General features: G+C 48.2%; 1 protein-coding gene across 1 annotated transcript in view; it reads right to left on the reverse strand.

The window, feature by feature from the left end:
- The window catches only part of LOC149356276 (uncharacterized), a 110,852-nt gene extending 88,817 nt beyond the window's left edge, over positions 1 to 22,035 (reverse strand). Inside the window, exons 1-3 of the mRNA XM_089576296.1 lie at positions 21,710 to 22,035; positions 6,353 to 7,528; positions 5,294 to 5,636 (exon numbers count right to left, since the gene is read on the reverse strand). Coding sequence (XP_089432422.1) covers positions 5,294 to 5,636; positions 6,353 to 7,528; positions 21,710 to 22,035 — 1,845 coding nt within the window. The remainder of the gene's footprint in view (positions 1 to 5,293; positions 5,637 to 6,352; positions 7,529 to 21,709) is intronic.
- Positions 22,036 to 23,410: the final 1,375 nt, after the last annotated feature.

Genomic DNA, 23,410 nt, shown 5'->3' on the forward strand with positions numbered 1-23,410 from the left:
AAAAATTTGTCCTGGTCCGGGGTTCGAACTCGGGACCACCGGGTTCCTTTGTAGCCGTGTGGCTGCGCTTAGGTGGATGTAAATGAGTAATTACTCCCTTATTACAAATGGACTTGTCGAACCTCACCTAGAACTAAAGCTTTTTCCAGACGACTGCTTAATATCGAATGACAAAAGCTGACGACAAGATTAGTATGAACAGAGTCCTTTATTCCTTGCATCTTTGGTGCGGAAAATGGGACAGAAGTCAATTACACAAAATCAACATCTACGCATATTACTAGTAAGAAGATTGTGCGGTTATTTTCTTATAACGTTGGAAAAACCGAAAAAATGTTAATGCCTTCAAGTATTTATAAGTCACAATTACACATAATCTACACTGACATGAGCATAATAATGTTTGCTCAAAACCGAAGAGAAGTTTTGAGAATAAAGTTTTTGTATGACATCTACAAAAATAAAACAGGACTTAATAAAAGCGTCTATTTAAGGAAGCCTCACTACGTTTTGAGCAGAAGGGACAATACGATGAAAATTAGAGGGTATATCTGCCGGATCGATACACTTAAATATTCCTTTTCTCCCAACACAATAAATGACTGGAACCTGCTGCCTAATGAAGTATTTCAGAATGAGAATTTCCAGGCCGCAATCGACAATGCAATAATCTGATTATGCTGTTCTCAGTGTTGGTTCTGCGTCTCGGATGTAATCAGAATGCTGTAGTCTTCGTTGGAAGTTCTTAACATTTTTCTGTAACTTTTTTCTGGTTTGCTCTATTTTGCTGTATTGAATTTTACTGTTAATGTACTTACCCCCCCCCCCCCCCCCCCCCCCCACACACACACAATAATGCCTCTCAGGGCAGATCGTGTCTCCCTGCCTGACACCCTTCCTTCCTTCAACGACGCTCAAGCGAGCGTTAAGAGTATTAGTAAAAAATAGAAAATTTTACTGGGAAAGTTTCAGTAGTAAACGTTTTTGAGGCACTTGGTCGAAACCTTTAACGAAGTCCGAATGGTTACGTCTGTCTGAAATTTAGAATCAAGGTTCATATGCACATCATGAACGAAAATATCTAATATAGTTGCACAGGACAAGCCCTTGCGAAATCAGGGCTGAGAGGGAGGAAAAAAATGGTTCGAGTCAAGAAAGTTCATTATGCGAGAATAAATGGCTTGTTCCATGATCTACCATGGTACACTAGTCAAGGAAATGCTGGGTAGCTAAGAGGCGATTCTTTGTTACCCAATATAAAGACTGGAACGGCCTTTCCCAATCTCCATTCACTGGGTGAGTTACCTGTGTGTAGTGATTCTGCGAACAATAATGGTAAGTATGCTGAGGAGACATGCAGAGTATTTTTTTAAGAACTTAGAGGTGATTTCCTCAAAGATATCGGTTGGGTAGGTGCGCCAGATAGTGCCCTGTCAGTTTCTTTGTTGAAGATAGATGTGAACGCAGTGGCATTTTAAAAACGATAGCTGCTGGGCTAGTTGCTTGTCAGACATAAAAGGATTCTAGCGCCAAGACGTACAACACACACGAAAGAAGGCAACACGGACGCGTACCCAACTGTTTAATAAGGTGAAAGCGATCGACATATAAACCTTTCCAAAACCTTTGCGCATGCGCACGCACACAAGGCACCAGGAAAATACTTCCAAAAGGTTTTATCATTGCAGCTGTGAAGGGAATTTATTCTTAGTGCAAGCACTGCAGTGTTCAACAAGTAGCTCATCCTTATTATTTTCAATATTTTTTGCACGTTCCCCAAGTCAGTCGTTCACACAACGCCCCGTCTGGCCGATGTGGGATTTTCCACAACACAGCGGAATTTCGTAGACTACACTGGTGGCACATTTTATGAAACTCTGACCATGTCTTTTCTGACCGCTAACCTTTTGGTTATCGCAAATTATGCGACAGCTTAGCTCAGCCAGATTTCTTGGGGGGGGGGGGGGGGGGGGGGGCAAAGAATACCGCGGATACGCTGAAGCAGTTAGCCCCCCCGCCCCCATTTTTAGGCTGTGGGCGACTTTGTGGGCGTATGGTACCACAACTGGCCACTATTTGCCCTCCGATCCATTCCTGCTTGCGCCGGCCTTCATCTTCTTAACGAGCGTTTAAGCCACAGGGACCAACACCGACTCAGGGCAGCCAACTGCAAAGAGCCTGCCCAAGTTATTATGGACCCTAGCTTGCATTTTTCGGAGCGAGGACTTCAAGCAGAGAGTTGCAATGCCTCTTTAAACAATCTTTGACTAGGCAGAATCATACGGCAAGAGCTCCTTCTGAGAACGAGGGGAATATGCCCAGCAAATGTGGCCGTCTATAAGCTGAAAATGTAAATCTAGAAACTCAAGCATGCCATTATCATGAAGTTAAAATGTAAAAGTTAGCCCTTTTCCAATATTTTTGAAATCATCTAGAACACTTTACTGTATCCTCATTTGCGACGGTCCAAAGCTTGTTTAGGCTTAACTAAAGGGTCGTCCATGTAACGAAACACTTTAAGTACTGTCATTAAAATTATTAAAACGATCGTGTGAAGAGAGATCGATGAAGGATAAGTTATTGGAAAGTACAGGGGCTATGCCAGAGCCAATGCAAATGCCTTTTGCAGGTAAGATTTCTCGCCAAAAAGACAAAATGCTGCGAAGATCAAACCCTACACGGGCTAAAAAAATGATCTACCGTGACACCAGTGGCGTTTTGGAAGGATACGGGGCCACTTTCCTCTATGCATGCTTTCAGAGGCAAAAAGTTTAGGATGCGGCACTGAATAAAACAGCTCTTCCACGTCCACAGAAAATGAATATTCTTCGAAAAAAAAAGGTCCACACCACCCGAACTTCTTGCAAGGAAGAGATCAGTTATTACAAAGCTATTCAAACTTTTCTGAAGAAACCACCTGACGCAATGTCTGCACGTACTACCTTCACTCAGGTATTCTAAATGACGTGTTGAGTGTGTGTTGTAACACTGAAGAAAATATTTAACGTCCCACTTCCACTATTACTTATATCCCTGATAAGCCTTTGAAGTTTTAGACATCTGGAAAGTTCAATAGCTTTACTCTTAATTTTTGTTTGTACTTTTCTGACCGGTAAAAAATTGCTTATGACCTGTGCTGTCTTATCTTTATAGAAGGCTTTCGGCAAAACAACGACGCCGCCAACTTTATCTGCTTGCAGGAGACAATTTATTATCACTGAAGTATTCAGCTACAAAAGGCAACGGGTCTCTACGGCAGTTCGGTTCATTAAGCATAACGCTGTTGACAAGACAGTAAATTCGGTTCCTAAGACAACGCTCCAGAACTTCTTATGAGGCCTTTTTCACCACAAGCCAGTTAACGACGATCAGCTCGTAGGGAGGAAGACATGGCTCAAGTCCAAACTTTGGGCCTTTCTCAAGAAGACTACAAATATTGGAGAGAAGGGAAGCATCGCCCATAACTGTTACTCTTCCATTTTGATGTCCCGACGCCTTCGACTTTTACATAGCCCTAAGCAGCTCTCATTCTAATTCCACCAAATCTCCGTAAGACGAACGGCTTCGCTTCTAAGGTAATAGAACCTTCTTTGAGTAACCCATTCCGAGTACTGGACAAAGCAGGCAACATACAGCCAATCGGTGTATAAGCGCGCTTGTCGCCATAGTGCAGACCTCCAAATCTGCAGTCTCAAATATGTTCGCGCATTAAACGTCGCTGGCCTCTTGTACAAGTACGCTAGCAAGAGTTATAGTACACTTCTTTTGAGGGTTTACTACTTGCCAGAATTTGCTCGGTTGATTATGGTTTTCGGCAGGTCTGTTCCAAAACAAAAGTGTGTTTAGCGTTCCCAATGGATTCCAAACATGTGTATTCAGCTGTGTAATACTGTTCCATGCGCATACGCTTGAGTTGAGTTTTGCTGCGCGGAACAGCGGTTTTTTCTTGCTCTCGAGCGTTTTTAAACGCTTAGAAACCACGGCTTATGATGATTTTAACAAAATATAATGGTGGAAATGAATTAAGCCACTAATTCTGCAACTTTTTTTTAAGCTCGCCAGTTACCTTGAGCAGATCGGTCATGAAAGCCCGCTTCAAAAATTGGAGCAAAAGTCCGCAGTTGATTACTGATAGCTTCCTAATTACCTCAGTCGTTCTGCGCCGTTTTAGAGGATACTAAATGCAGTGAGACAGAACACGCGATTTTTTTGGAAAGACTAAAGAGGCTGAGTATTCCCTACATTCTAGAAAAGTAACTAGAAAAAATCGTGACCGTCGCCCGGAGTTGGCTGCGAATGTTAGTGGCAGCTCAGCCCCAACATTTCCTTTGAAACATGATAAATTTAAAACATCTTTAAGGTGTGCTTTTGAAAGCTGCCCTTCCCGCAATTGCTGAACTGGACTGCAGGAATTCACGCGCCTTTCTGCTCCCCACAATACAATTTCTTTTTACAGCGCCAACGCCCGAGTAAGCTACGAAAGGCGAACGGCATCGCAAACAGTTGCAGCGATTTTCCTCTACCCATGGCCTTTTGGTGACGCTGAGCGACACCGACCTCGGAGATCACCACCTAGAAGAAGTCGGAGATCCCCCACGCCCTCCTCCCGCCGCCTGCATTCCTAGTGAGATCGTAGTGCTGAATGGGGAACGGCCAGCCACCGCAAACCTGCTCGACATAGCTTGAAAGAAGAAGGCACGAGAGTCATCTCAAATGCACGCCGTCACGCCCATTTCTGGAGTTTCCCCAAGTCTAAGTGGTATTGACTCGAGCTTGCTACAGTGCCTTTTCTCCGCTCATCACCTGCTCGCAACACCAAGCACCACAGACCTCGAGTACGAATTCTCGCCTTTCTCGCTAGCATCCCCATACTGCTTTTTTCCTGCAGCAATGCTCTAACAGCTATGAATGAATTAGGGCACCCTCGATGCCACGACATAGATCAGTTTGGCACGTACTGTGCGTACGAGCCTCGTCACAGTTTCGCTGTGCCGGAATTATATAACGCAAGACACTTGCTTTGGCAGTGCGGTGCCGAAACGCGGCGGAAGCTTTAACCTGCGCTGAAATGTAGAATGTTCGCTCCCACAAGGCAGGTATGCGAACGCCAGCAGTGAGGCCGCGGGCTCAACCCCGTAAATAACGAAAATTGCGACATCTCTGGAACTGCATGCTGAGTTCGCGCTAGCAGTCACGTCGTACGATTGCAGTATCTTATCTTTTCTGCACCCAACAGATGTCTCTTTCACCAAATACCTTAGACAATGCGGGTTAAGGCTGCGATGCCACGTACCTTGTCAGCGTGGGTGAGGGTGCCGGAGATGCGGAAGACGCAGAGGGCGAAAAGGGCCATGTTCACTGCAACGATGGCCGCAATTGGCGCAGCGAAAAAGGCGAGCAACGCCAGCCGGTTTGAGATCCAGCAGACACCGCGGCCATATCCGGGGGAGAGCGGGTGGGACACGGGAAGGATCCAGAGGTCCATGGCCGCAGAGAGGACGACCACCGAGCAGGGAACAGACCAGCAGTAGGCGCTGAAGAGGCAGAAAGAGCGGCCCCCTCTCCTCTTGGTTGGATCTTCGATGGACGCGACGGACCAGTATAGGTCCAGGGCCAGTGCATTTGTCCAGAAGAAGCTGCAGCAGGAGAGGCGCTTTAACCGTTTTGTGTCACCCAAGCAGAGACATGAGATCCCGGTAGCGAATCATCTCCCCTTACGTTCGAAAGTTTCGCAACAGGCTCCCACCTATCAGTATAGCAATGGTCGGCAACAAAATTCCAGCAAAAGTCTTCTATTGAACCCACAACTTTGAGAATTCAACCATGCTTCGGTGACGCGAGCCTTCAGTCACAGCAGAATGCAAGACGCGTTCCTGTTGCATCGACTTTTTAGGGGATGGACCTCATCTGCCATTACGTGACGCTAGCGCGGGCCAAATGACCTACCACGCGGTAAAAAAGTGGTAGAGCGGCGTTCCGAGACCAGGCAAGGGACTTGTAGCCGCAACTTCCATGTACACCGTGTATCGTTCCGACAACGAAACCACCGGACAGAATTCAACACAAAGACGGACAACGTAACACTTCCAAATAAATGCTTTTAGGAAAGAGACCACATTCATCCTCCTTGCCAAATGCTGTACACACGCGCAAATAAACGTCGGGTGAACCAAAGCCACGGTAGGAATTAGGCGCATGTGTTTTTAGCTCGGAACGCGGCCTAGTTTTTCGTCCTGACGCGACCTAAGCTACGGCGCCCGGTAGCTTTATCTAAAGCAGTGGAGGAATCGTGCGGACACCCATTACAGAGGCGAACAACTATAAAAAGTAACAAGCGCATGCGTGTACTCACCTGGCCAAAAAGAAGTAGTGCACGAGCATGCCTATCAGCGTGCAAAGCGCCCGCTGCCGGGCAGCCACCATGACAAAGAGGAAGAGTAGCTGCGCGGCGAAGATGGAAAGGGAGAGCATGCTGATGAGCAGGTCGGGAAGCTTCCAGGGCCCCGGCGAACAGATCTGCAGCGCCATTTTGACCAGTAGGCACGCCAGGGAAACGATGCTGCCGGCAAGCGTGATGTAGCCGTCGGTGTCGCGGAACTTGTACACAGCCATCCTGCGCGCAGGCAGGAGGCCGGACTCGGCGCACACGAGTATGGAGCCGTCCGCGCGCAGCTCGTACTCGCCAGGCACCAGCAGCTCCCCGGTGCCGGCGTCGGCCCGGAGCGTTGCCGTGTGGTTCTCCCACAGTGTGAACTCGTCCACGTCCAGCGCCACCTTGCTGCAGTTGGATGCCAAGAGAGCGTGAGGCACAGCTGAAGACCCATATGCGGCCCTCAGAGCGCTGGCCACGCACAAGCCGTCCCGGAGCTCGAACAGTTTTCCGCACACTAGGTTCCGGCAGGTCTGCTTCCAAGGGTCGTACGCCTGGTTGGGCGCACAGCGGTCCTGGAGCCCCACTTTGGCGCCTCCCCTGGAGAAGTCGACGTCAATGAGTAACGAGTACGAGGGCAGCACATCTTTGTGGGAGACTTCCTCACTCTGGTCGCCATCAATCCAGGGGTATTCCACCATACTGCCCTCTTCGACGCAGGCTATGTCTGTCATTGAAACGCCGTAGCACAAAGCGCAGTAGAAGTTCTTGTAGTTGACGCCTGTGAGTCGATCCTGCACGGGAGCGAAATACGCGTGGCATCCGTCGCGCAGCCGTGAGTTGCGGTCATGGAAGTCGGCCGGGCAGTCCGAGACCAGGTCCGAACGACAGACTCGAAAGTACTGCTGAGGCCTCTTGCCATGCATAAAATCTGGGCATCCCAGGAACACGGGGCACTGGGACGGGTCCCCGAAATGTGGGCAGGCCTGCACTGTATTGTCACTGAGGGAGCGCAGGAAAGCCGTCCACATCTTCACGTTGAAGTCCCGATTGCACACCGCGCAACGCACGTTCTTGTACGTTACGTTGGTGCTCCTGCTCGTCACGGGAATGGTCAGGAATGGATCAGTCTCCGCCGCCAGCTCTTCTTCGCACTCTCTGCGAGTAGCGAAATCACATGCGTTAGTAATGGACTTAAACCTTGCAGCACTCTGACAGAGCCAATTCGCAAGGTACACAATTACACGCAAGTTTCGTTAGTGCCAGTATACCACACGGGCTACATCCCCGCGATATCCGCAAAGAAAGCCGAGCACCAGGACTAAAGAAGCCACCGGTCACCCCCAGGTATCCACCGTTCAGCGTCCTGCTTAAACACCGAACAACCTGAAAATGTTAGCTTGGCTAATCCGGCAACCGTTACAAGTAAGCATCGCATAATGGATATTTCCAACGTATGAAGACCCTGTAGCTTTCTCCAAACAAAATTGCTAATAATCCAACTGCCGACAGCGAGATTTTTTTAAGAACAAGAACTTGTGGTAGACCCAGAGCCTCAAGTCGGGCTTATTTGCCAGGATTCAGAATCATGATGGTAAACCCGCAGAATCAATTCTTCCAGAACAACTTCACCGTTGTTGCTAGCCAGAAAAAGGTGTAAATTTAATATCGCGAATATTACCCTACCCTGCTCCTTACTTAGTCTTTGAAACGAGCAATAGCTAACTCCAAAGGTCGCCGCTGTATCGGTTGTGCTTTACCGTTTGCGGTCATGACTACGCTCAATTTCAGTTGGTCGAAATGGTCGTGACGTCACAGTGCGCGAATTTCAAACGGGGCCAATTGTACTTTGGTTACTAATTAAAGGGATTGTATAGTGATGTTCCAAGTTAGTGGGACTGAGTTTAGTTAATTGATTAATTAACCAATTAGCCTAATTAACCTGTCTAGTGAGACTAGATAAATAAATAAAACCGAGATGGAATTTGGTCGAGTTCGGGAATCGAACCAGGGTCTCCGGAGTGCGAGACGAGCACGGTAACCACTCCGCCATGCCAGCCTCTTTTTTTTCTTTATTGCCTGGATTTTGCAAAGAAAATTGGACAAAACAAACAATCAACAAAACACAATAAACGCTATGTACATACGACTCGTGGTCAGCCAGCATGAATCTGGCTTCGTTTAATTAAAATTCAGGCAATGTACAGAGCGGCTCTAGTTTTGAGAGCCACTCCGGGGGGTCCGCAGCGGCCTTCTGAATGGCCAGAAACATGTCTATATTTTCGCGGAAGTAAATCCTGGCAGGTCTTGCGTCTCGGTCACAATGGTAGCCTGCCATTCTGGAGCGCCATATACAGTGGAGGCCTGTCAGCATTATTAAGTCGAAAGGCACCCCATCCTCATTTTCAACAGATAAGTACCGAATGCCGTACGGGTCTAGCGGAAATTCTTTAAGGTTCGCTGCAACACATCCCAAAAATAAACCCCTTCCCAACAGTAAAAAAAACATGGTCTATTGTTTCCGGCTTCCTGCAAATCAAACAGTGAGATCCCCAGGGTAAAAAGAATTCCTTTCCCTCTAAAAATTTTTTAACCGGTAAGGTTCCGGTGTGCAGCTTAAAAAAGAAGGTTTTTGTTCCTGGCGTCACCTGCATTTTTTTCACTCTCTTTAAAACATCTTTGCCTGGGCCTCCACTGTACAAGGCCCTGTACAAGGGCACGGGGAAAACTACATCGCACAAAGCACGGTACAGTTTCTTTCGTTTCACAGTGGACAGAAAGTCATTCGAAAACCGCGCGGAAGGAAACCTTACACTGGCAACGATTTCACGGTAAAAACCGCTGACCCTACTGTAAACCTCAGCAGTTCCGACTACGTACTCCGGCAGCAGGCGCCGCAGCCTAACTTGGCATACGATGCGCAAAAATGGGTCTCTTGTGTCCCGAAAAAACAAGAAACGATTCACCAGCTGCCGAAGAAATAAATGGGCCATTCGCAGCCCACCTTCCTGTACCCGTCTGAACAGGTTGGTCCGGCTGCAGCGCTCAGCTGCACAGAATTTTCGCCGTCTTCCGCCATGCCAGCTCGATGGTTTGGAATATACAAAGGCGCATCTAGTGAATATGGTGTCTTCGATCACTCCCATCTTCCTCCCTTGCCTTAGGTGAGGTTCAGGTGTCCACCGAGATGTGCGAGACAGATACATTTCCTTTCCTCAAAAACTATTTTGCCGACGAGCAAGACTGAGCCGAACGGGCGATGGCGTTCTGTGGACTCCCTGGCAGCGTTGCAATACGCTATTGCGTTCCACACTCAGAGGCGAAGCTTAACATCGTTACCACACATCAGTGACATAAGCAGCAACACCGCGCTTAAAGGCCTACTTGACCGAAAGTTTACTTCGGCTAATTTTGCGCTGGATAAAGTGTGCAAGTTATGAACAATATTTATATTTAATATTAGGGCTCTGACGCGTCTAGAATTTTAGTTAGAAGCGTTCAAAAACCTCTGTAGCAGACGACGCAGTCCCCTAGCGGTGTGTTGGACAACTAACAAACCTGACCGGAAATGACGCACAATTGAGACACCGGCAACGCCGGCTCGCCAGTTTCAGGCGTTCAGAAGTGAGTGCGCGCTCCTTGTAGGCTCTTCTTCTGGCTCGTTTCTGGCTGTTTTCACCGCGAAGCTCGATGGTCTCCGAGAAAAATACTGCTAGCATCATGTTGACGAAGTGCGTGGCCGCGGAAAGGAATACGAGGAATGCGGAAAGCACCATGTATGCCTCTCGGCCACTGCCCTTCACCCCTGATCTCGAAAGCTGGTGTCAGCTGTCTGGCGCTCAGGTTTTAACGTGAATAGACCTCTCCTCGGGTACGTCACGCGAGAGCGAGTGACGTCACAGCGATGACGTTTCCGGCTAACGCCGGGAACCCGATGGGCAAAACAGCCCTCCGTTTGCGTGCGATCCCGTATAGTTTTGCTGGGCGAGCAAGGAAGCTATCGCAGTGCGGGCGCCGGAACCCGTGCCTCGACCCTGTCTCGTGATGCCTGCGAGCTGCTGTGCCGTGGGATGCACTAACCGTGCCAAGAAAGGCGTCCGCTTTTTTCGTTTTCCGCGGGACGAGAATCTCCCGAAGCTGCACGCAATGCGTCGAGATAAATGGAAGCCAAGACCGGCAGATAGGATATGCGGAGCACACTTCATCTCTTGTGGGAAGCATTCCTTTCTTTCACTTGCTGATTTTGAAGAGCTAGCGAGGTGAATGGCACTGTGACCTTTTTTTCTGGTCTTATCCGCCAACGCAGGCGCCCCGTCCTCGTTACCGGACCACCCGGACCGGGTGCCCAGCGTTTTCTCATTCAAGAAGAGAAATCCCAGCGCAGATATGAAGAAGTGTGGTCGTTTTGAGCGGACAATGAAGCAAAAACGCCGTTCAAGTACAAAAGTCCTTCATTACGAAGGCTCTCCGTCGTTGCTTGTGCACGCGTGTTTATAATACAGGCGCTAGTTGGATGCGTTTACGCGTGCGCTTGTGGCCCGTGCAAAGCACCGTGTTGTATTTATGGTAATTTTGTCCACATAAAGTAAGCAAATGACATTTGATGTACCAGTATGCGCTGCGTCCTTAACAGAAGTGGATTTATTTGTCACTCACGGAGGATGCGGTGTGGCTGGCGGTCATGCTCGCACCACGGATGCAATAAGCTTTCTGCCAAAAAATTAAGGGTTAGTATGATTTTCCCTATAAATTTCCCTATAAAGTCGGCTGCCAAAACTTGGCGCACGTGCCTTTCCGCTGCAAGAACGTACGCCTTCAGCGAACGGTACCACTCCATGCTCTCAGTAGTGTAAGGGCCGGGCGTCTGAACGAGACAAACGTATATGTCGCCAAAACGCACGTTTGGCCACAATTTGGGGTCGTTTCTCCAGTCCTTCAAAACGAAGTGGTCAGGGTACTGTTTCCCGTCGACTTTCAACTTTTCAACATATCGCTGCCGGGCGATTTCAGGCAGTGATTTCGCGTACTCTGACAGCTCCATCGCTTCCTAGGCACGTACGAGAGCGTTGGATGCCAGCCGAAGAGGGAGCGTTTTGCCCATCGCCGCTATAGGAAGGAGAGCGCTGCAGTCGCTGCACGTGCGTTCCGTGACGTCACGTTGTTTACTCGAGGGAGAGGTCTATTCCCCTCTCTTCTTCAAAAAAGATAATGGTGGGTGACTGACGCTTCTGCCTCGCGCTAACCCCTTTTGTGGGTTGAACTTTGTCAATAGACCTGTCCCGGTCTACATCGTGCATCAGAGCACGTACGTGTTTCTGGCATGATCGGCAAAGCATGCCACGAACCGAGATGGTAATAATTCGGAGAAGAAAGGCTTAGAGGCGTGTCTAATCGGGAGAATAAAGAGGACGGGGGACCACTTGTCTCAAGCTAGCTTAGCCGGTTCAGAAGCTAAAGTGGACGGTTTTGCTCATCGAGCAGCGCGCCCTTTTGACAGGTATCAAGTTAAGGCGGGCTAGTTGGTGGTTGACAATGGAGTGCATATTGCAGCCGCGCAAAACGACGAGGGACGAAGAGAGGAAAGCAGAGGACAAGATGCGGACCCGCGTCTTGTCCTGTGCTTTCCTCTCTTCGTCCCTCGTCGTTTTGCGCGGTTCTCCATTGCCCTTTTGACGGCACGTTGTTTACACCAGGCAGAAGTCTAAGGAAAGGTCTGCTTCGTCTGAAAAGGAATCAACATATGCACGCGTTTACTGCACGTACAGCTGTGCCCAATGTGCAATAATGGCGTCGTGCGCCGAGTGTATCTGCTGCCTCGAAGATTCGCAGGCCGGGCTGAGAATCCTGGAAGGAAACATGGGCGTTACTGAAAACGTCGAATTTCTTACTGCCTCACGTCGTTCATACTTGAGGTCGATTACAGGAAGCTTCAGCGTTACCATTCGAGGCTCGTCTCCAAGACCTCAGAGAACTGAACGCATGTTATTTGAATTATATTTTTCAAATGAAGACAACACGTAATTTTGATTATATGTTCTTCATTAGTACTCAGTAGGTACAGACACTGCCTACGGTAATTTGCGCGGTGGGTGTAAATGGTCGACTGGGGTCCGGCAAACCACGTCGTTCTGCCCAGTTGTGTGGTTTGAAAAGATTAGAAAAACTTTTCCGTCCCTGCAGTACACGGGCTGCAAGTGATTCTAGGTAAATACAGTAATGAACGCAGCGCATAAGTTTTTGTCCATTTGAATCGGCATGTATTTCGCAACGCGCAGTGGCTGGCCCGACCGAGGCGCGCAAAGATGAACCAGCCCACCATCGGCACCGCATTGATGCCACGGTCCTCGAAGAGAAAAATATACTTTTATTTTGCAACACAAATTTTGCTTCTGGCATATTCTTTCGCTTAACGCAGCGCTTGATTCTCTTGAGCTCCCTTTTTAGACATCCAGCTGTTTTTATTGATTTACCTCGCGTTCACAGCACCTGTTCCAAATTTCTATGCGCAGGCAGGAATACCTTTCGACGGGGGAGAAAAATGAGAAGGAAAAGGAGAAGCAGGTCATTTTTTTTTTTATCAAGACAACAACCATATTGCACGCACAGCAGAGCGCACATATGTGCTGTTGGCACGCGCGTGCCCGCTCAAAAAAGCCGACTTGATAATACAAGCACTTCTACTTGGCCTCCATTTGAATATGCTTGCTTTCTCCGCTATGTCCGAACTTTGCGCAAGCTGTAATCGAATACTGCCAGGCAAACAACGCTCACTAGCATTGCGGCGCGATCATCTTCGCTGAGGTTGAGCGAGGAGTTTTCTAGTCTACTACAGCAAATAAAACACGTTTAAAACTTTTTCTAGGGTCTTTGATCCGTTTTAAGATGTGTGTTTTCACATATAACCAGTATTTATCGCACAAAGTGCTGCACGCACTACCGGTACCAGCGCTTTGCTCGGGCCGCAACGAGCAGACGCTCCGAACCTGTCAGGCCTCCAGTCTCAAACATGCGTCACTTCCGGCGGGCGGCAATGGCGCCCGTTTTTCCAGTTTCGGTATTGAGAACTCCGATTTTTGCGTGCCTTTGGCACCGTAACTGCTTGAAATTGGAGCGTAATGTTTTGTGGGTAGCATAATACGGGGGTGTACTATGAAAAAACAACCTTTTTACGGTTTGAAAAATTTCGGTCAAGTAGGCCTTTAAGGCTTTCGCCTCTCCGCAAAAGGTCAACAAAGCGCCCCCCTGAATTTTTTTTTCCCTCTTCTGTTTTGTCGCTGTGCCCTTTTTTCCTTGTGCTCTTTTGTCGATCTGCTGTTTTTTGGGCGCCGTAGCCTGACCATGTTTTTACTGCAAAAACGAAAACATTTACGCCCCTTTACATGTCACTTTCTCTTAGAATTGTGCGTGTGAAAAGTGCTTAGGAAAATATTTACAACCAGAAATAGCTTTCTCAACTTTTGACAACCCTTATCAGGTGGATAAATCGGATGATTTAGTTTACATTCTTAAGAGCAACCAAGACAAGCAGTTGTGCTCTTTTTCTGTTGACGTAAAAGATATTCCATTCCTCATGACAAACTTCAAACGTGCGTTAACAAAGTAATTAGTAGAAATGCATCTACAGCTTTTCAGAATACACCTCAAATCTTTCTATATATGGAACATTTTAGACTTGCTACAAACTTATCTTGAGCGTGCCTATGCAGAATGGGATGGCCGCTCTTTTATGCCCAAAAACTCGGCAGACAGATTTAAGAATTCTTACTTGTGGGAATACGAAAGCATTACTAGTTTAGTTTAGTTTATGGGGGGTTTAACGTCCCAAAGCAACCAAGGCTATGAGGGACTGAAGGGCTCCGGAAGTATCAACCACCTGGGGTTCTTTAACGCGCACTGACATCGTACAGCACACGGACCTCTAGAATTTCGCCTCCATCGAAATTCGGCCGTCGCGGCCGGGATCGAGTCCGCGTCTTTCGGGTCAGCAGCCGAGCACCATAACCACTGAGCCACCGCAGCGGCAGAAAGCATTACTGTCCCTGGGTGCATTGTTTCTGCGTAATGTTTGTACATGCGTTGAAGTTCTTTTCTACGAGTTTGTCTTTGCGTATTGGTTGCGCACCAGACCGCAAACGTTCGGACCCTGTCGCTGGAGAAGCCAATTGAAGGCATACAATACACCACCACTGGGACGCCAACCAGAACGCTGTACGACGAACAGTTGCATAACATTTTTGATAAGTCTGAAGGCATACAACTGAAGGTGTATATGTCGTTGGTTCGAATCCCTGTTGCAGGCTAGCCTCCAACTTGACTAGCACATGGAAGCTAGATGTAACAAGAAATTGTATGACACCACCAGGAACAATGCGCCAAACGGCAGCGCCGCAATTTTGTTACGAATGTCGAGAAATCTCGCGCCGTAGAGAGGTCGGCCAGTGCCAAGTATACAGGTTGTTTCACCTAACATGAACCAAGAATTACAAATAAGTGGCTCATCGGAGCTGGGCGAAACTAACGACATTGTTGCCTGTCGTGTGTATGTTTTAAAGTCCGTTTAATTAGTTCATTAGCTAACAATTCCGCAAAGTTATGCAAATTTTGCAAATTTCTTACGCAAATTAGCTATTATTCATTTTAGGGCCATGTGCGTTTTTTAAGCTGTATAGGGGGTTAAGAAGAACCGATCCAGTTTTTTGCAGCAACGTATCTTCCACGTGGTTTTTTTCAGCGTTTAAAGAAAGCCCGTGAATTATGAAAAAAAGCTACGTGACCGCGCTCATGCGCTACCATATTCCAGCGCTCCCAACCGTGTTTTGAACGAACGAAACGTGCGCGCTGACCGTGCCCAAGTGAGCGGCCACCGTTCAGTTCGACAGGCTGCAAAATTATAAAAAAGAAATGGTGACTACCTTAAGATAGGCGACTCCACTGCTTTCCCTTCCTTTTTTGTTTTGCCTATGCGATGGTTCAGTAGAACTCCATCTGAATTGGTTGTCGAAGGCTGCTTATCACTTATCGCAGACCACGGCGCGCGCTTTCCGCGTTCAGGTAGAATGTGCTGATGCACTCTCAAGACAATGCCGAGAGCGGCGTCGGCCGCTCACTTCGAGACGGTGAGCGTGCACGCTTCGTTCACTCAGGACGCGCTTGGCAGCGCTACAATACGGTAGCGCAAGAGCGCAATCACGCGGTTTTTTTTTCATATTCCGTGGGCTATCTTGAAATTCTGGAAAAAAATCACCACGTAGAAGATACGTTGCTAAAAAACTGGATCAGTTGTCTTGTAACCCCATCTAGAGCTTCATGAACGCACGCGACCCAAAATCGAATAATAAAATTTTGCGTAACTAACCTTAGCTAATTAACTAATTAAGCGGAATTTAAAAAATACTCGGCGGAGCGCCCCATGACGGGAAACAATCTGCATTCGGTTTGAACCAGCTCTGGAGTGCCACTTTTTTTTAAATCCTTGGTTCAAGTTGCATGAAACACCATGTATAAGCCGAAACACACGCACAGGATTGTCTGAAGTGGCGGTGCTCGGCTTATACGGCCGCTTGATGACGTCACCCTATTTTTCTTGTAATCGTTGGGATTTTCTGTACCATCTTCGAGCATGCACACAACGCGCACACACACGGCCCCGGCTGTTCTCGTAATGGGAGTAGTAATGCTTTCGCACTACTACTCGGGTAGTAAAGTTATGTAGTAATGTAAGGTAATGTAATGTAGTAATGTAGTAGATTGTCTCGGGTAATCCAGCGCCACAAAATTCTTCCGCTTTGTCGGTGATTATCGTATTTTACTCGACTGTGACAAGCGGCACGCATCGCAAGCAAGCAAACGTAGCAGAAGTTTGCGAGGATACGGTGGCCGCAACTGGCGAAGGCCAGGGTGAATTTGAGATGCATGGAAGAGGCCTTTGCCCTGCAGCGGGCGTAGTCAGGCTGATGATGATGACTGCAGTTTTCAACGCAAAAGTAAAATCGAATTCTGTTTTTTATGATGTTCCTGGACAGCCAGCATTATCCCGTGAAGTTCCCGCCAATGACTGAATTGGGTTCCTTGATTTCACCCTGTATTTTAGTGCTGTACACGTGTGCAGGTCTTTTGAGCCTAGGGGTAAGAAGCCTTTAGTTTCGTATAGTTAATTCGGACTTGATACTTCTGAAACGAATCGCTGTCGCGTCCTGATTCAAAAATTCCTTAAAGAAATGATGCCCTCATAGGACTGGCTACGGCTTTTTTCTTTTCAGGATGACTGGCTGATCGCTTGATTATATCCTCTTCATATTGATGCTTCAGTAGCGGAACAAACATTAAAAAAAAGATTAAATGTGGCACATCACTGTCTCATAGTAGTCGAAGGAAAATGGCCGTCATATTGTTTCTTGGTTGCATTACTCTCTTATTACGAATGAACTCCACCATGAGGGATTCCTCTAAACGTTGGACCAACACCGTTCCCACTTCGAGCTGTTGACTAATTTGCATTTGTCCTACCATCTGCTGGCGGTCCTTGTTAACTCAGTTGGTAGAACGAGCGACCCGGACAGGGGAGGGTCCCTGGTTCTTACCCCGGACCAGCACGAATTTTTCAACTACGAAGTTTGTGAAAGCTGCATAGCTTTCCTCTGCAGCCCCGTGGCTGCGCTTGGGTGTACGCTAATGAGTAATTACTCTCATTTCCGGGAGTTCAGGACACAGCTCCACGCTCTCAGTTGAGACACGGAAGCGCAGTTGTGGCTGTATCGAAGCGTCATAGCTTTAAAGAGGCGAGTGGCTGCTACCCGCTGTTCAGCAAAGCCATCAGACCGTTTCTCACTCCATGTTTGTAAGACAAGCTTTAAAGGTTATTCCGCTAAACTTTACCGTCTCATCCAGTACGTAACGTTAACTGTAACTTCATGCAAACGAATAGAATAGCATTCTGTGCGGAAATGCGAACGCCCGACTACCAGGTACCGCTCAGCGCGTTGCACTGAGGTGAACAAAGAATTGCACCGAACTAAGCGAACACAAATTCAAAATTGCTTAACATTATAGATTGCACTAAAGTCTGGATCGTTTATTGGGGGGGCTTAAACGTCCCAAAACGAGTAAGGCTAAAAAGGACACTGTAGTTGAGGGCTCCGATAAACTTTTGCCCAACTGGGGTTCTTTAACGTGCACTGACATCGCACAGTACACTGGCCTGTAGAATTTCGGCTCCATTCAACGTCGATGACGCCAACACCAACTACGTCGACGACGGAGTTTCTGTAGAACGGGAACCTTAACGCTGTCGCGTTAAAACCTATCGCTATCGCGTTAAAAAAAGGTCTCGTCACCTTGTGGTGACAGCACGACCTGCCGACCGGATTGTGAGCGAACAGGGCGCAATAGCACGTGGCAGTTAACGATTGGTCGCTCGGGAAGAGCAACCTTGGTCGCACAAGCATGACTAGTGGCAGCGCCTGCCATCACAGGGCTGCAGCGGATTGTCTGACCATAAGCAGCAGAGTACAAAAAACGCCCGTAGAGCAGGTTTATTCTTGGCCAGCACCTCTCTGCTTTGTCTCTCCCTTCTGCAACTCGTGGATCAGGAACATTTTTACAAATTGATTTGTACAACTCTTCACTCATATTAGTTGTAAATAGCACTTAAAGAATTTCCCATGTTATCATAGAAGTGTTTGCGTCTTTCTAATTGTCATAAGGTCCGCCATTTCTTCCTTATTTTGCATTTGGACCCTTCACTGGACATAATGGCTATGGGTCGAAACAGCTGGGTATGTACTTATTGTAGGAAATAAAAATATGGAAAGAATAGAAACTGCTTAACAGCTAGAGCTCTGGTGTTTTCAAAAAGTGTCTTTTTCCGGCAAATATACGGCGAAATATGAGAACAAATACAAGCTCAATTGGAAGCGCTTATTCTCATCCGTTCTTGGTCGCATGATTAGCGCTGCTACTTTAAACGCCTAGGAGTGCAATTCAGATCCCGTAGTCAACTTTCTCTCCATTTCTTTAACGCCACTTAACAGCCCAAATGTTGCACCTTTCAACTGGGTGCGTTCTTTTCCAGGTTATAATTTCGCATGCCAATGAGCTAAAATCGCCGTTTGAAAGCTGTGAGACTACCGTGCTGTACGTTTGGGTTCAGCATACCAAAATGACTTGGGACTGTGAGGGAGGCACGCATAGAGCAGGGCTGCGGACTACTTTCGAACTGGTTTTCTTGATAACGTGCACACGAGACATTCTAATTTCGTCTACCTCGAAATATAGGGCCACCGAGACCACAATCCGAACACGCGTTCAGGGGCTGTGCAGCCGAACGCGGCAGCCATTCGTCCCCCGCGGAGGGTTGCAGTCGCAAAGCGAAACCAAAAGTTCAGGTACCGTACCGTCTAGAGAACGGAATTACGTGCGTTGGAATGACTATTGCTGTCGGCCGCGTTCTGGTCATAACCAGAAACCTTCCAAATTACAATCCGGATCATTGTGGACGCCCTCTCACGTAATAAATTAATCCGAGTATTAATTCTGAAGCCGATTCCATATCGTTTTTGAATTTCCCGCTCTCTATCGCTGGCTATAGCGACGCCTCGCGTTCCCTGCCGCTGGGCTCCAGCTAATTACGATGAACGGGTGAATTATTCTCATATGCTTGAACTTCTGGCGCTTTCTGTCAATTTGGTGAGGCAGCGGCGATGCGGAAAAGAACACGCCAAGTTCCGCGGTATCATTACACTCCTGTCGAAAGTTGGCTTTGAAGTACGAACTGTACGGTTGCACAAATTTTTATTCTTGACTAAGCGTGCTGTGTTGACACCTCCTGATCATTTCAAGAGGCACAAACCACCAGCACGCAACGGCCAGGCCCAGTCTTGCGCTGTGAACCCACACAAGAGCCCAGCTCCACAAGTAATTGTGCTCGTGCAGTGGCGAAAATCGCATAAAAAAATAAAACGGCAACATTGTCTTCATATTAAGCGATTTTCGACTTCACCTCTACTGTTGTAATAAGGCGTTATGCTTATTGCAACAGCATGTGGCATCACTAAGACTCGTATGATGTCCTGTCAACACTGCAGCAAGTTTTTCAATTTGGATACAAACGTGGACGCATCATGAGGTTGCTTTGGGATGAAAGACTGCAGAACAGTACCAGCGATAAGGACTGCCAGCATTAAAATCAGCCTTATCCCGCGAGTGAACAGATCTTAGCCTTTCTGTGGCTTTTACGCAGCCAGGCTTCTAACCAGTGCATTGTAAATGTTTCCAGGCTCGCTTAAAAAACACGTGTGCAGAGAGATAAAAGGGAAATGTCTGTCATACTAGTCAGCTACACAGTAGGAAAAGTCTTTACCCTAAGCTACGGGTGTCTAAATTTCCCCTTACACTGAAGGCCTCACTACTCTACGGTCTTTAATAGACCCTCTCAAAAAATTTACGGCGTCCCAGCACAAAAGTTTTGTGCGGACGACGCGATCAGCGGGAAACAAACATTTCTCCGTTAGTGGTCACAGGAAGCACCGGCGAGCCTAATCGCGGCCATCTCAGATAGGGGTTGTACACTCAAGGTCGCTAGTCCTTCCGTTTTATTCTTGCAGTCGCATGAGGAAGGCAAGTCGTAAAGACACTAACGTTGATTAAGGCAACCCGTTATCAGCCTGACTATGCCCACTGCAAGGCAAAGGCCTCTCCCATGTCTCTCCAATTAACCCTGTCATTTGCCAGTTGCGGCCGCCGTATCCCCACAAACTTCTTAATCTCATCCGCCCACCTAACTTTCTGCCGCCCCCTGCTACGCTTGCCTCCTTTGGAATCCACTCCGTTACCCTCAAGGACCAGCTGTTATCTTAACTTGGCGTTACGTGCCCTGCCCGAGGCCATTTCTTCCTCTCGATTTCGACTAGGATGTCATTAACCCGCGTTTGCTCCCTCACCCACTCCGCCCGCTTCCTGTCTCAACGTTACACCTATCGTTTTTCATTCCATCGCTATTGAGCAATGCCCTAACGCTGCCTCCAAATGGGTCACCAGACGTTTACTTTTTTGAATATCTAGGCGTCCCAATTTCCCTGACATTGGGCAGGAAAAATGCATGCTACACTCAAGGATTACGAAGGAGTTATTACTCATTAGCATGCATAAAAGCGCAGCCGTACGGCCACAAAGTAAAGGTACACAGATTTCACAGGAACGTCTTGGTTGAAAAAAATTCGTCATCCTTAGGGTCAAAACCCAGTAGATTTTTTAGCTTTGTGGGCTTGTTGGTTCATACCCTTGAAAAACACTGTAGCGCAGCAGAAGACAAAAAAAAAGAACAGAAACGAACACCAGCGCGTGCTGACATCGCACAACACATGGGCGTTTTTGCATTCGACCTCCATCGAAATGCGGCCGCCGCGGCCACGATCGAACCCACGACCTTGGGATCAGCAGCCGAATGTCAAAGCCAGAGTGTGCTTCGCAAGAACACAGAAGTTTCCGCACTGAATCAGCAAATAAGCTCCCTCTTCAACGTGCGAATGAAAGAGCAACCACGCTAAACACACAGACGGACGACAGTGCTGGAAACATGCTTCACTGTCGCGAACTTCTAACCCCACGTTCACTAATACGTGCAGTGTAGCAAGCCTTCATTCTCACGCTTTAAGTATTTCGCACACATGACAGCACTTGTTAAAAAGTTGTTAACTAGAATATAACAGCCAATGTCTGGTGAAAGCGCTTACAAAATAAAACTGGGAACCTACCCAGTCTTGTCAGTGAGTGGCCACGAACAGAAAACAATGGCCTCTTTGACAGGCGGCTACGATGCAATAAAACTGCTTAAAGCTTCTTCGTTCTATTTCCAGGTCTTTCTTTTGATCATGTGTCAGCAAGTGTAGAGTATGTTCGACGGAGATATGAGAAACACGGCAAGCTTGCTCTACTTGAAGCTAGCGTTTCTTCCAAGTTTCCCCTTAGACGCACTGTGCTCAGTACGTGGTGCAGGACTACGAATTAGGTTAAGTATTTTAGTCAATTTTAAAAAGGACGTAATCAGCCCGCCAAAGATGACAAAGCCAGCCTCGTAATTATTGCTCGTCTTAGGATACCCTCGTTCTTTAGAGTAATGATTCATTCTTGGAATAAACGACCTTCAAGAGATGCTATTTTACCGGTTCGATCCTCATGTGCTGTTCTGCCTATACAATCATTGATATTTTCTGCACAGAAACTAGTCACTTCTTCGGAGTAACCGGTGCCTGTGGCGTAGCTAGGCAGCCTTTGCTGACAGCTCACACAGACGCCGTCGGGGAAGCGACGCACATAAAGGAGCCGCCGGAGCCCGTGCCTCACCTGCGCACTTCATCGTCCTTCCAGTCGCGGGCGCACCTGGTGCGCATGTAGACGCTCGAGGAGACGTCCGCAAGATGAACGTCCCGGCACGACATGACTGGCGGACCGAGAGGCGACGCCCCCAAACTCGCGTTGAGGCAGCACGAGCCGTAGTCTACGCACAAAGGCGAGCAGTCGCAGCTGGGCCTCGCAAAACGGGTTCCGGAGACGTGGCCCACCGCGTTCGCGGGACACGCCGTGTGCTCGGCGCAGCTCATGTTGTGCCCTCGGCAGAGAACGGCGACCTGCGCGACGACGAGTGCCAGGCACCACAGTGGAGCGGCCATGTTCGCCAGCGTGCAGTGCAGTGGTGTCGATGAGCAACCCAAAGTACAGGCAGTCGGGCGGCGGTCCGTTCTAAAGAATACAGGCTTCACGAAGGACAGCACGCAACAGGCGACGAGGATAGTTTTTATTCAGCTTGCCGTGGCGCGAGCACCAGCAAGGGACTGAGTTGAATCAGCACAAATCCCAGAAGCACCGTTCCCTGGCTGTCCCTCTCGCCACTTACATTTTGCCCTTACCCGCATTCCAGCATGGCGGGAATATCGCTGCGGGCTATGGCATAAAGAATATCGTCTTGCACCCAGTTTATTTTATCGCGACGGTATTGACTCTTCAGAGCCGCCGCTGATAAAAACAAGCGCCTTGACCAGGGACAGCATCCTGACGAGGCAAATGCTTGAAGTATAGCGCAGGCGCACAAGAAATCCAGGCTCCTGGTGATAAAACGCGGCTATTCATGGCGTACAATATGCACTTCAGACTTTTCTGTTACGGCTTTCGAATGAAATTCTGTTTCGCTCGGTACTTTTTCAACCCCGAACAGACTGCTTAATAATCTTGTTATACACAATGAGTACCTGAGAATGCGTCTTCAAGAGAGTGTAGTTATCCAGTGCTCAGAATCTGTGGCACCGCACGGAGCTGCGGATATCTTGTGTGCATTACAATCAGCTTTGTGCATTCCTGGACGGTGTTTTCGGTTAATCATTAATTATTTTATTCCTTCTTTAACGTTCCTTAACAATGAATGACTTAATCTCAGGATTAGAACGAAAGGTGCGTTTCAGAAGTTCGAAGAACATGCCACATGATAGAGAGAGAGAGATAACTTTTATTTTCCAGCTCAAGTCCGAGCCTTCTTAGTTGCCCGTTTGGTGGGCGCTATTTATCGGCGGTGGCAGAGTAGGGCCACGTGTCCCTTGGATGCGTCGGATGTGGGCGGCGAGGAGCGGCCAGAGGGTGGGCTGCAGAAAGGTTGGTGGAGCGGTCCATCGGGTCCACGTGAGGTTAAAGGGGGGAGGCAAGGTAAGCGAGGAAGGTATGGTGGGAGAGTTAGTGGCGCGGGGGCATAACCAATATGTATGAATGTTGGAGGGATGCTCTCCGCACACGAGACAGGCGGGTTTGCCCGGTTTATGAAGGATATAGTGGGAATACAGTTCGCAGGGAAGGGAGTTAGTCTGTGCCTGTCGAATTAGAGTGGCGTCAGCACGGCAAAGGAAATGGGAGGGTGACGGAAGGGTTCGTCGCATGTGCCGCAAATTGCGAAGGTGTTCGCGGCGGTCCTGTCGGTGTGTAGCGCGGTCTGCCTTGGGATTATAATGGACTGGCCAGGCAGTCGGAGGGCCCGGTGGTATTTTTTCACGGGCCAGAGCA

Source organism: Amblyomma mixtum, chromosome 3 (genome assembly GCF_055824585.1).
Source record: "Amblyomma mixtum isolate Tamu chromosome 3, ASM5582458v1, whole genome shotgun sequence".
Lineage (NCBI taxonomy): Eukaryota > Metazoa > Arthropoda > Arachnida > Ixodida > Ixodidae > Amblyomma > Amblyomma mixtum.